Source organism: Aegilops tauschii, chromosome 6, assembly GCF_002575655.3.
Source record: "Aegilops tauschii subsp. strangulata cultivar AL8/78 chromosome 6, Aet v6.0, whole genome shotgun sequence".
Classification (NCBI taxonomy): Eukaryota; Viridiplantae; Streptophyta; class Magnoliopsida; order Poales; family Poaceae; genus Aegilops; species Aegilops tauschii.
The window spans coordinates 432,298,761-432,312,547 of record NC_053040.3 but is presented as its reverse complement, the minus strand read 5'-3'; the positions used below and the strand labels follow the sequence as shown (position 1 = coordinate 432,312,547).

The 13,787-nt window shown below is 44.5% G+C and overlaps 1 protein-coding gene across 3 annotated transcripts; it reads left to right on the top strand.

Annotated features, from left to right (window-relative positions):
* The first annotated feature begins 5,428 nt into the window (after positions 1 to 5,428).
* On the top strand, positions 5,429 to 13,047 carry LOC109740295 (uncharacterized). 3 transcript variants are annotated; one of them, XM_020299331.3, is made up of 16 exons: positions 5,467 to 5,863; positions 6,164 to 6,343; positions 7,705 to 7,872; positions 8,662 to 8,744; positions 8,852 to 9,013; positions 9,099 to 9,238; positions 9,336 to 9,605; positions 9,786 to 9,925; positions 11,054 to 11,118; positions 11,221 to 11,289; positions 11,380 to 11,553; positions 11,641 to 11,771; positions 11,863 to 12,141; positions 12,345 to 12,487; positions 12,598 to 12,651; positions 12,732 to 13,047. In XM_020299331.3, the coding sequence occupies exons 3-16, from the start codon at positions 7,715 to 7,717 to the stop codon at positions 12,814 to 12,816; spliced, it is 1,953 nt and encodes a 650-aa protein (XP_020154920.1). In that variant the 5' UTR covers positions 5,467 to 5,863; positions 6,164 to 6,343; positions 7,705 to 7,714; the 3' UTR covers positions 12,817 to 13,047. The 3 variants fall into 3 exon arrangements, with proteins under 3 accessions (XP_020154919.1, XP_020154922.1, XP_020154920.1); XM_020299330.3 differs by lacking the exon at positions 6,164 to 6,343 and having other exon boundaries at positions 5,429 to 5,863; XM_020299333.3 differs by lacking the exon at positions 6,164 to 6,343 and having other exon boundaries at positions 5,432 to 5,863; positions 7,705 to 7,838.
* Positions 13,048 to 13,787: the final 740 nt, after the last annotated feature.

Here is a 13,787-nt window from a genome sequence, read left to right as displayed (position 1 = left end):
GTATATTGGATATACGTTATATGAATGTGTACTTTACTAGTACTCCTAGCAGCACCAGGGTATTAGATACCGGTTCGGTTGCTAAGTGTTAGTAACTCGAAATAAAAGCTGCGGAATAAACGGAGACTAGCTAAAGGTGAGATGACGATATGTGTTGGAAGTGTTTCCAAGGTTGATGTGATCAAGCATCGCATGCTCCCTCTACCATCGAGATTTGGTGTTTGCGTTAAGCATGATTGGATTATGTTTATCGCAATACGGTTATTTATTTAAGGAGAATAATGGTTACTCTGTTTATTTGAATAATACCTTCAATGGTCTTGCACCTAAAATGAATCTCGATCGTAGTGATACACATGTTCGTGCCAAAAGATATAAAATAGTAATGATAGTTCCACATACTTGTGGCACTGCCATTTGAGTCATATTGGTATAGAACGCATGAAGAAGCTCCATGTAGATGGATCTTTGGACTCACTCGTTTTTGAAAAGATTGAGACATGCGAACCATGTCTATTGGTATATATGCATGAAGAAACTCCATGCAGATGGATCGTTTGGACTCACTTGATTTTGAATCACTTGAGACATGCAAATCATACCACATGGGCAAGATGACTGAAAAGCCTCGTTTTCAGTAAGATGGAACAAGAGAGCAACTTGTTGGAAGTAATACATTCGATGTTACAGTCCAATGAGTGCTGAGGCATGCAGTGGATATCGTTATGTTCTTACTTCACAGATGATTTGAGTAGATGTTGAGTGTATTTACTTGATGAAACACAAGTCTGAATTATTGAAAGGTTCAAGTAATTTCAGAGTGAAGTTGAAGATCGTCGTGACAAGAGGATAAAATGTGTGTGATATGATCATAGAGATAAGTATCTGAGTTACGAGTTTGGCACACAATTAAGACATTGTGGAAAGTGTTTCACAATTAATACCGCCTGGAGCACCATAGTGTGATGGTGTGTCCGGACATCATAGCTGCACCCTATTGGATATGGTGCATACCATGATGTCTCTTATCAAATTACCACTATCGTTTATGGGTTAGGCATTAGAGACAACCGCATTCACTTTAAAAGGGGCACCACGCAATTCCGTTGAGACGACACCGTTTAGAGAAACCTAAGTTGTCGTTTCTTAAAAGTTTGGGGCTGCGATGCTTATGTGAAAAAGTTTCAGGCTGATAAGCTCGAACCCAAAGCGGATATATGCATCTTCATAGAATACCCAAAACAGTTGGGTGTACCTCCTATTTCAGATCTGGAAGCAAAAGTAATTACTTCTAGAAACGGGTCCTTTCTCAAGGAAAAGTTTCTCTCGAAAGAATTGAGTGGGAGGATGATGGAGACTTGATAAGGTTATTGAACCGTCACTTCAACTAGTGTGTAGCAGGGCACAGGAAGTTGTTCCTGTGGCACCTACACCAATTGAAGTGGAAGCTTATGATGGTGATCATGAAACTTCGGATCAAGTCACTACCAAACCTCGTAGGACGACGAGGATGCGTAATACTTCAGAGTAGTACGTGATCCTGTCTTGGAAGTCATGTTGTTGGACAACGATGAACCTATGAGCTATGGAGAAGCGATGGTGGGCCCATATTCCAACAAATGGTTAGAAGCCATGAAATCCGAGATAAATGGATCTTTAAGAAGAAGACGAACGTGGACGGTAAGGTTGCCGTCTATGAAGCTCGACTTGTGGCAAAGAGTATTTTCACAAGTTCAAGGAGTTGACTACGATGAGATTTTCTCATCCGTAGTGATGCTTAAGTCCGTCCGAATCATGTTAGCATTAGCTGCATTTATGAAATCTGGCAGATGGATGTCAAAACAAGTTTCCTTACCAGTTTTCGTAAGGAAAGGTTGTATGTGATACAATCAGAAAGGTTTTGTCGATCCTAAGGATGCTAAAAGGTATGCTAGCTCCAGCGATCCTTCCATGGATTGGAGCAAGCATCTCGGAGTCAGAATATACGCTTTGATGGAGTGATCAAAGTTTTTGGGTTTATACAAAGTTTGTTAGAAACTTGTATTTACAATAAAGTGAGTGGGAGCGCTACAACATTTCTGATAAGTATATGTGAATGACATATTGTTGATCCGAAATGATGTAAAATTTCTGGAAAGCATAAAGGGTTGTTTGAAAGGAGTTTTTCAAAGGAAGACCTGGATAAAAGCTGCTTACATATTGGGCATCAAGATCTATAGAGATAGATCAAGACGGCCGATGATACTTTCAAAGAACGCACACCTTGACATGATTTTGAAAGAGTTCAAAATAGATCAGCAAAGAAGGAGTTCTTGGCTGTGTTACAAGGTGTGAGTATTGAGTAAGACTCAAGACCTGACCACGACAGAAGAGAGAGAAAGGACGAAGGTCGTCCCCTATGCTTTAGACGTAGGCTCTACAGTATGCTATGCTGTGTACCGCACATAAAGTGTGCCTTGCCATGAGTTGGTCAAGGGGTACAATAGTGATTCGGGAATGGATCACATGACAGCGGTCGAACTTATCCTTAGTATCTAGTGGACTAAGGAATTTTCTCGATTATGGAGGTGAAAAGGAGTTCGTCGTAAAGGGTTACGTCGATGCGAACTTTGACACTAATCCGGATGACTCTGAGTAGTAAATCGGATTCGTATAGTAGAGTAGATACTTGAAACGGCTCCAAGTAGCGTGTGGTAGCATCCACAAGATGACATAGATATTCGTAAAGCACACACGGATCTGAAAGGTTCAAACCCGTTGACTAATAACCTCTCTCACAAGCATAACATGATCAAACCAGAACTCACTGAGTGTTAATCACATAATGATGTGAACTAGATTGTTGACTCTAGTAAACTCTTTAGATGTTGGTCACATGGTGATGCGACCTGTGAGTGTTAATCACATGGTGATGTGAACTAGATTATTGACTCTAGTGCAAGTGGGAGACTGTTGGAAATATGCCCTAGAGGCAATAATAAATAGGTTATTATTATATTTCCTTGTTCGTGATAATCGTTTATTATCCATGCTAGAATTGTATTGATAGGAAACTCAGATACATGTGTGGATACATAGACAACACCATGTCCCTAGTAAGCCTCTAGCTGACTAGCTCGTTGATCAATAGATGGTTACGGTTTCCTGACCATGGACATTGGATGTCGTTGATAACGGGATCACATCATTAGGAGAATGATGTGATGGACGAGACCCAATCCTAAGCCTAGCACAAGATCGTGTAGTTCGTTTGCTCAGAGCTTTTCTAATGTCAAGTATCAGTTCCTTAGACCATGAGATTGCGCAACTCCCGGATACCGTAGGAATGCTTTGGGTGTACCAAACGTCACAACGTAACTGGGTGGCTATAAAGGTGCACTACAGGTATCTCCGAAAGTGTCTGTTGGGTTGGCACGAATCGAGACTGGGATTTGTCACTTCGTGTAAACGGAGAGGTATCTCTGGGCCCACTCGGTAGGACATCATCATAATGTGCACAATGTGACCAAGGAGTTGATCACGGGATGATGTGAGTTACGGAACGAGTAAAGAGACTTGCCGATAACGAGATTGAACAAGGTATCGGGATACCGACGATCGAATCTCGGGCAAGTAACATACCGATAGACAAAGGGAATTGCATACGGGATTGATTGAATCCCCGACATCGTGGTTCATCCGATGAGATCATCGTGGAACATGTGGGAGCCAACATGGGTATCCAGATCCTGCTGTTGGTTATTGACCGGAGAACGTCTCGGTCATGTCTGCATGGTTCCCGAACCCGTAGGGTCTACACACTTAAGGTTCGATGACGCTAGGGTTATAGGGAAAGTTTGTACGTGGTTACCGAATGTTGTTCGGAGTCCCGGATGAGATCCCGGACGTCACGAGGAGTTCCGGAATGGTCCGGAGGTAAATATTTATATATGGGAAGTCCTGTTTTGGTCACCGGAAAAGTTTCGGGTGATATCGGTAATGTACCGGGACCACCGGGAGGGTCCCGGGGGTCCACCAAGTGGGGCCACCAGCCCCAGAAGGCTGCGTGGGCCAAGTGTGGGAGGGGACCAGCCCCAAGTGGGCTGGTGCGCCCCCCACCAAGGCCCAAGGCGCATGGGAGAGTGGGAGGGGGCAAACCCTAGGTCCAGATGGGCCTTAGGGCCCATCTAGTGGGGCGCCCCCCCTCTCCTCCCCTTGGCCGCCCCCCTTGATGGGATCTAGGGCTGGCCGCCTCCTCTTGGGGTGGGAACCCTAGAGGGGGGCGCAGCCCCCTCCCCCCTATATATAGTTGAGGTTTGGGCTGCCCAAGACACACGAGAACGTCTCTCTTTCGGCGCAGCCCTATCCCTCTCCCTCCTCCTCCTCTCCCGCGGTGCTTGGCGAAGCCCTGCGAGATTGCCACGCTCCTCCACCACCACCACGCCGTCGTGCTGCTGTTGGATGGAGTCTTCCCCAACCTCTCCCTCTCTCCTTGCTGGATCAAGGCGTGGGAGACGTCACCGGGCTGCACGTGTGTTGAACGCGGAGGCACCGTTCTTCGGTGCTTAGATCGGAATCAACCGCGATCTGAATCGCTACGAGTACGACTCCTTCATCCGCGTTCTTGCAACGCTTCCGCATCGCGATCTACAAGGGTATGTAGATCCACTCCCCTTCCCCTCGTTGCTAGAGTACTCCATAGATTGATCTTGGTGATGCGTAGAAAATTTTGAATTTCTGCTACGTTCCCCAACACCTTGCAGCTGCCGTCGCCGCGACCGGACCTGGGCCGGTGGCGGTACCGGGCCGAGGTTGTCCTTCAATAATACCCCGTGGACCGTGGACCGTGGTTGGTTCATCATCATATAATAAGAAAAGAAAAAGACAAGGAAACAGAAGCCGCAAGTCCGTGATTCCCCTCAACCCTAATTCGTCAGATCCTTCGCCTCCAACTCGGCTGCTTACCTGGCCATTCATGGAAGCAATAGCAAAATTCAGAAGCCCGTGCCTGTTGAAAAGTGGAGACCGCCGGAGGAAGGTTGGGTTAAAGTCAATGTGGATGGAGCTATATCAAAGACAGGTGAGAATGGAGGAGCGGGAAAGTAGTTTTCAGAAATCATGAAGGGGCCCTTCCGGGCAGTGCATGCCATTTCCTCCCAATGTGCAGGGACCCTGCTACAGCCGAGCTTCTAGCCTGCAAACATGCGGTTCAGTTAGCACATGAGATTAATGCCAACAGTCTGCATATTGAGATGGACTGTAACACTGGCGGACCTCCCCGGTGGGCAGGGTATGGCGCCTGCCATACCTTAATTTTGAGAAAAAAAAATTTATAACTAGTATGCATCAGTCGCTAGCAGAATAGGCTGCCTCGTCGTTGCTAATACGTGATGGGCCGACGGCCCGACGCAGCGAGCGACACTTCTGGCGAGCGGCAAGATGGGCCAACACCCAGCCAGGTTCGAGCGTCCACGCGAGGCAGCCAGCAGGTTCGAGCGTCCACGCGAGCGAGCAGAGACGCAACACACTCGACCACTCTGTTCTCTCCCCACGACGCCAACCCTAATCCCTAAGCTAGCGCTGCCAGCGGCGGCGGCGGCTGGCCAGGTCTCCAGGAGTGGGCGGGGCAGGCAACGGCGAGTGACGGCGGGGCAGCCAGTGGCAGGGCAGGCAACGGCGGCGCAGTCGGGGGCGCTAGAGGGCGGCGGCACCGCGGCAGCAAGCGGCGTCTCCAGCCAGGGCCTAGGCGCCTAGCAGCAGCAATAGCAGTCCGGCCATCCGGCCGTCCGGCCACTTCTGAGTCCGGCCGGCGCAGTCACGGCCAGATTGCCTGAAGATGGAAAGGAAGAGAAGGCAGTAGGAAATCCAAAGGAAAGGGGAGGAGGTGATTTCTCAATTTTCCTGAAAAATCTTAGTGAGACTTCGCCCCACCTTAAATTTTTTTCGTGGTCCGCCTCTGGACTGTAAGGAGATAGTTAGCAAGTTACAGAGAAAGGAGCGGGACCTATCTACGCTGGGACCAATCATAGGGGAAGTAAAGCAAATGCTGGATAGTAGAGAAAGATGGAAAATTACTTGGGTTAGGAGGACTGCAAATAGTGCAGCACATTTGTTAGCAAAGGAGAGTATTTTGAGTCATTTTTGTAAGGTTTGGTTAATTGAACCTCCCGACTGTATTCTGCAGGTCGTAGCGGCAGAGATCCCTGCCGGCTTTGAATAAATAAAGACCAGGATGAATTTCAAAAAAAAAAAAAACTCGGCTGCTTCATCTCGATAGCCGCCGGCACCTCTTCACAGATCCATCCCTGGCCGGCGCATCCCGTCCCCGTTGTGCATAGGCGCGCGGAACCAATTATACGCGCCTGTAAGCATCTATTTCCTCATTTGCTAGTACTACTATTTAGTGGTAGCTGTGGATGGAGCAGTTCGAGGCGAGTATTTGACTGATCTCTGACTCGGAAGGAAGATTAATCTTCTTCCTCTTCTTTTGAGAGTACATCTACTTCTCCTTGACCCTTTCGTTTCCCACCATCTCTCCATCACAATCAGTAGTGGCTGCCCCCGTCGAGATTTTGAGAAGTAGTGGCCTCTTTTCTTTTTTGTTTCTCCATAAGACAGCAGTGCGATTTACCGATTCCATTTTTTTTTGTGATAAAGGATTGTTTTCATTAGCTCAGTCTGAAGGACCAAGGGTTAGATTCCCAGTTTAATGTTCGATAGTACTACTAGTTAGTATTAGTAATCTGAAACGATTAGATTTTTGTGTCCCTTATGCAACCATGCAGTTTGGCTATTCCTCTGAGTAGTGATTATTGCATCACAGGGGACTTGTTGAAATCCATTCTGTGTTTACAAGAAAGACAGGATGCATTGGCTGCAAATAGCACTAGAAAATTATATTTTGGAGAACATTGCCATCCCAAGATATTTGAAGTTTTTATATCAAGGATGGGCATTTACTCAAAATGTTTTGGTATGCTTTTAGAAAAGTTTGATTTCTTCTTCTTTTCTGATCTCATCTGCTCTCGTTGACCCTTTCCTACTGTTAAGTGGCTGTAAGTAATTCGACCTCTTATGTTCCCATAGACACTGATTTTTTTATTGATTCTCAATTTGGTGTTTGTTATTAGCAATCAAAATTTTATGATACAATTTTGTACTTCCTCTGCGCGGAATTACTTGTCGCTCAAATGGATGTGTCTAGCACATATACATCCATTTGAGCGACAAGTAATTCCGGACGGAGGGAGTTATAAACAAAAGGGAGAATTTAACTTAGGTATTAGTTAACCCAATAACTCTCTCACCTCCCTCTCTGGATATTTCCTCAAACAAGGCCCCCTCCCTCCTTTGTACATTTTTTCTCTTTCCAATGCAAGTCGGCTATTCCTGTGTGCAGTGACTATGGCATTTGTTGGAATCCAATCTGTGTTCACAAGGAAGACTGAATGCATGCATTGGCTGCAATAGCATTAGAAGGATGAGGCATTTTGTCGAAAAAGTTAAATTCGTACTTATGAGTTCTCGTATGTTCCCTTTAGCAAAGATCTAATTCTTAGAAGGGACAAGAAACTATGTTAATGACGTGATAAAAGAACTTGTTTCTAGAAGTATTTATTTTTCTATGCATAGCGCCTACTTTTAAATTTTGCTTTGGGCCTCCAATATCTTGATAGGAATATGATGCTCCACTAAGCATTTCTGTCCATTTATTCTTTGCTTCAGGGCTGCAAAGATGCAGAGAGAGAGGAGGAAGAGGGGCCATGAAGCCAGTCATGGTGACACTTGTGAAGAACGCATTATAGAGCGAAAGAAGACGAAGAGGGACCAAGAAGCTAGTCGCAACTCATTGGTTTCAAGTATTATTTCTAAAAAAATGCAGATATTTTGGCTGTAAGCATCTATTTCCTGATTTAATTTGCTACTCCCTCCGTTCCTAAATATAAGACGTTCTGGTGGTTCACCAGGTTCACCAGAACGTCTTATATTTAGGAACGGAGGGAGTACTATTTAGTGGTAGTTGCGCATGGAGCAGCTTGAGTCGAGTATTTGATTGATCTCTGAGTCAAAAGATTTTCTTCTTCCTCTTCTTTTAAGATGTCATCTACTTCTCTTTGACTTACCCAGTATCTCTCCATGATAACCAGTAGTGCTAGGAACTGGCTGCCAATAATTCCACCTCTTTTTCATTTCCCCATGGAACACTTGGATTTTGAGAAATTCGATAAAATAACAGAAATGTAGGACTTTTCTGTTTTGCTTTCCAACTGATGCCCGGGGATAGGCCCCCAATTTTGTCTTCAATACTGATAATTAATATTAGCAATACTTGAAAATTTATAAATTATAATACAGTTCTTTTTGACAACTTAAAACTTTATTTCTCATATGATGGACAAGTCATTTACAATAAGATGAGAAATAAAGTCGAAAAGATGAGGCGTTTTATTAAAAAGTTAGATTAGTACTTATGAGTTCTGATTTACCTCTTACCAATAAGAAATTCATTTAAGGGGCAAAAAAATATTAATGATGTGATAAAAAACCCTCTTTCTAGAAGTTCTTTTCCATGCAGAGGGCCTATTTTTTAATTGGACTTTTTAATTTCACTTTTTGGGCCTCTTATCTACTAGGAACATGATTCTCCACTAAGCATTTCTGGCCAATGATTTTTTGCTTCAGGCCGACAGAGAAGAGCAGGAGGGACTATTTGATGTCAACAGTTACTCCTCGCCAAAGACGCATGATAGAGCGAATGGTGCAACGTGAGTCAGTGTTTTCATGTTTGTTGGTTCTTCCTTCTCTTGCATATATTGCTTTCCCATTATAGTGAACTCGTGCTCGTGGTTTAATTACCATGTTCTTTAATTAGTCAACAAGACCTGGGACAAGCTCAATGAAGATTATCTGGAACGATTTGGATGTCCTGATACACCTGTTTCAAATCGGAGTTTTGTAGAGAAGCCATTTGGTTATGCGGCTTCTGATGATTCGTTGTTGACTTCCAGTGTTGTCTCACTTGCTTTATATGATGGTAATTATGCTTCTTTCTGCTTTTGGATTTTCTAATTTGTATCTAACCATTACTAGTTCATGATCTAAATGACAATTTTATACAGGAGATAAGATGTTATTTGCATGTTCGGGCGTAGCTTTAGGGCGTAAGGGAAGGGCGTATCCAGTAGTATCAAGATTTGTGACTTCAAAACGTTTGGTTACAGAATTTGAGAAAAACAGAAACAGAGCTGATAATTTGAGGGTTGGTGCTGCTAATCACAGTGTTCTCAGTTTTGGCTTTGTTTTTCAAGGTAAATGTAATCGTTCTGTTGGCTGATGGTTTACTCTTTTCACTATAGATTAATGTGCGCCTTCATGACAAAGAAAGTTTCGATGGGTTCTTGGGACTATATGATAGTCATATTGCTATTGTCACGTCCTTTTGGTTCGCAAATGTACCTCCTGTAGATCTGCATTCCCATATTGGTTGGCAGAATGATCTAGTAGCTTATGGGCGAGCCTTCAGCTCGGGTATTTTGATGGCCACTTCTAATGCCCCAACACAGCTGCTAGGTGCAGATCATCTGATCAAGCATGATCTGATCCCTTTCCCTTGTCCTGTCACAGAGGTAAGCTGTTGATTCTTTCCTAATTTTTTGGGATGATGAAAAAAATGCATAACAAAATTATTGCATTGTAATCCCTAGCCCTTTAATTTTGCCATTCTAACTTTAGGCACCAAAGTAATTTTTTTTGTTGTCATTTTTCCTTTGTGATGATCCTTACCGCTTTATTATTATTGGTTCTAGGCTGGACTTGGAGGGCCAGTTATTAATGAAGCTGGGGATGTTGTGGGATTGAGCATTAAGGTTGATGTCGACGAGGAGACTACCTATTTCCTACACCGTGTGGCGCTTCTTGCACGCTTGGAATATTTGGAGAAGTTAATGTATGTCCCCTGTGCTTCTAGTACTTATGATTATGAGTTTATCGTCCTCAATTTGTGTATCTATAGTTGTTTTGTTCAAAACACACCTCCTGTTCTAGTTCCTCTCTTGTAAGGCGAACCATCTTTGTGATACAAGCATTGAAGCATTAAGAGTTCTCACACAACAGTATTCTCTGCAATAATAACAAGTTGGTTTGTTCTAGCTCTCGCTGGTGGCACTTGCATCATCTCATGTTGCTAACTAGCGGAATGGAAGTGTGCCTGTACGCCGCAGTCTAGCATGAGCCTGTTATTAGTTATCATGTAACTATAATTGTTATTGCCCCTGTCTTTGCTTTACATATTGATGTGTTCTCCTTGGTTTCATGTGTATGGTCTATGGCTTGGCTTGTAGGGATATTATATATCTGGTTGGCTGGGTGTACATGTCTCTATGGTTGTTGGTCTATTTATAGCAGGTTACAGTTGATGTTTTCCGGTTTACGGTGTATGTAAGGATGTGCAAATCCTTTATCTAGGAAAAAGGATGTGCTGGTATGTATCTCACTTTGAAAATGGATGGTCAATAAGCTAGCAGATGTTGTAATGCACAATAAATAGAACAAATCCACCTATTTAAAGACCATATAAGGAATTGAATAAGATAGTATATTTAACTTGTTCGAGATTATAAGAGTGGGGAGGAAGAGATTATTCTTCGGTAATAAAGAAGTGCCTATTAGTATGTATCTCTTGAAAAAGGATGGTCGAGTCATTACATGAAAGGCCATGTTGGGTAACCGCATCTCTTTGCTCGTCCTCCACCCTCGTGTCAACACTAGCGCCATGATCTGCCGCAGCAACAGCAAATAAAAAATATCAGATCGATCAATTAACCTATCCGCAAGGATAGGATCGCAGGGGATTCAAATGGATGTGTTGAAGATCATCAAACCTACTTTTATCTGCTCTATCCTCTAATGACTTCTGTTTAGTATTGATAAGCTTGATTTCCATGTCTTCTTTTATACCTTCTTTCCTTCTCTATGACCTGTCTCCCGTGTTGGTTTATGTTGTTTTCCTGTTGGACTAGCACTTCTGTGTATATATTTATTTATCGTGACAACTAGACATTTTTCTATATTGCAGGCCAAACTCTACCAACTTCCGTGAATATACCTTGCCTGATGGTGTAAACAGCATAGTCCCATCAGGTGTGAATGATCGTTCCAAAATTCCTGAGTACTCGTATGTGGAGGTTGATTTTATTTTACATATCAGCTTGAGTACTCATATTGGTCATTTTATTGCATCAGGGTTTATGGCACATGTTAACTATTTAAAATCATGCGGATATCCTCAGCCACCACCACTTGTGCTCGAAGGTAAGTCGTTGCTTTCTATGGTTCTGATTTCTATCTTCTTTAACCTTTTTCTAGCTGTGACACAACTTCTGTTCTCGTTTCTATAACCAGTTAATGGGAGATTGCTTAATACATTTGAAGAGGATTTTGGTCAATTATATGGTTATGAGGACTGTGATAGCAATTTCTATGATCGTAGCTCTGAGGAGCAGGTCTGGGATAAACTTCGAAAAAAAGTTGTTACAAATATTTGCCGGCGTGTTGTCTCACTTTCTTCATACGACGGTGATTCTACAGTTATATGTTGATAAGTTATTCTATTTATTCTAGTATTTGTTTCCACTGACCAATGGCCAAAGTTGTTGTGTGTAGGAGATGTGAGATCTTTTTCATGTACAGGCCTACTTATAAAGTGGCATAAAACTGGTACGCCTGTTATTCTGACTTCGGCCAGTTTGGTTAGAAGTCGGGTTGATGAAAATGAGATTGATGAGAAACTGAAGGTTGCTGCTCCTAATTGAGTTGATGGCTAATTGCTTTTCTTGTCCTGAGTGAGATGATGGCTAATTGAGTTGACTTTACCTACCATTGCAGATTAAGGTACTTCTCCCACCGAAACAGGTCGTTGATGGGACACTGGAACTGTACCATTCAGATTATAACATTGCTGTCATCAGTCTTCAGAAGCCTCTATATGGTATTCGGCCAGAGTATATTTTCCGCACGGCGAAAAGGCCTCCAAGAGTAGTAGCTATAGGGCGTGGGGCTCAGGATGGATTATTGATGGGGACAATTGGTAAAGCGGTCAAGAAGCTCGCAGGCGACAAACTTCCTTGCGAAGACCTTAAGCTTTCTACTTGTAAAATCACGAAGGTACACCGGTGAATCCGCCCCCCCCCCCCCCCCGCCCCCCCCGCCCCCCCCCCCCCCCCCCCCCCCCCCCCCCCACAATCCCTTTTAAATGGTAACCGATATGCGTGTTTTCCCTGTAATCAGTAATCTACTGATACACATTTACCAAGTTATGGTAATCTATCCAAGCCATTACAACTTCTCCATTTTATTTCTTGTACTAGGTTGGGATTGGAGGGCCACTTGTTAATATTGTTAATGGATTGTTTGCTGGCATGAACTTCTATGGTGAAACTGATGTAACTCCTTACCTGCCGAGGGCAATCATTGTGGAAGTTTTAAGCGGGACTGATCTCCCATCTCATAAGTACATCTTTCCCTGTTGTCGCGTTTATATCTGTCTCAGTTCTTGTTGTCTAGAGATATATATCCATTCGGTGTGCTTACATTAATATTTTCTTTCTTTCTATGACAAAGAGGAATGGACCATGCCACTGACATAATGGGTGCCGCAACAGTTAAGAAAAACAGGTATTTGTGCTGTTTCGCACTGCAAATTCATTTAGCATTTGTTTAACATGAATTTGCACTGAAAAGAATATGGACGACAGGTGGCGGGTGCCTAAGCCATATTGGTACCATCCCCTATTTGAAGATCGTCGTCCTCTACATTTTTATGGAAGGCAACTCCAGTAATCCTATCTACCGCTGCGCCAGTTCCACTGCCTAGCAAGTATTTTATCGTGGTACTTTGTAGATTTATCACATTATTAGGGTGTTCTAATGGTTCTGCATAAAACTTTATATTAAGCATTAGAACGGCTCTGCAGAAGTTGAAGCTGCAGACACTAATCTGGACTGTTGTCACCTTGACTTTGTTTGACATCGACTTTTAGTTGTTATTATCACGCATGTGGTCATTACCCACCTTCAGCTGCTCATGCGAATAAGCAACGCGAGATATCATAGGTTGCTCGTGCCGAGCGCTCCATCGGTTGCTCATGCTGGCTCCAGGCGTCTGTCGGTGTGTCTCACCGGCCCAACAACCGCCCTACCTTATCTTTTTCTCTACCCCGCGGTAGCTCTTCTCCACCTCGACCGATCGAACTCGAGGAGCTGGAACTTTGATATCGATAGTGACAAGTTCATCACATCGACATGGACGGACGGAACTGCGACCCCGCGAATATCTTACGGAGACTGTTGTGTTCCGCGCGTTCCACCACCACGTGCCCGACGGCGACGAGGCTGTCAACTGGACACTGGCCATGCAAAAGTGGTTGCGATACGGCTGCACCGTTGCTCCCTCAACCGCACGCCCCTGATCCGTTGTTCGTGATCGTCCCATCCCATCCATGCGCGTGCTCGTGGGCTGACGCAAACCGGCGCGAGAGGAGAGGTGTATAAATGCTCGCCCGGTTCGATTTGGGGGAGGGCAGACGGGAATGGCGGGGGCGCAGAGCGTGCAGACGCTGGCGTGCTCACTGGGCGCGCTCCCGCCCGAGTTCGTGCGGTCGGAGCACGAACAACCGCGCACCACCATGTTCCGCGGGCCACGCCGCCGGAGATCCCCGTGGTCGACATGTCCTCGCCAGGCGCCGCATGGTGGAGGCGGCGAGGGAATGGGGCATCTTCCAGGTGGCGGGCCACGGCGTGCCGGCCGGGGC

Coding starts and splice junctions, on each gene's coding strand:
- LOC109740295 (XM_020299330.3), top strand. CDS start 7,715: ATGCAGAGAGAGAGGAGGAAGAGGGGCCATGAAGCCAGTCATGGTGAC. Junction 11,119..11,220: donor AAACAGCATAGTCCCATCAG/GTGTGAATGATC, acceptor TTATTGCATCAG/GGTTTATGGCACATGTTAAC. Junction 11,554..11,640: donor CTCACTTTCTTCATACGACG/GTGATTCTACAG, acceptor TGTTGTGTGTAG/GAGATGTGAGATCTTTTTCA.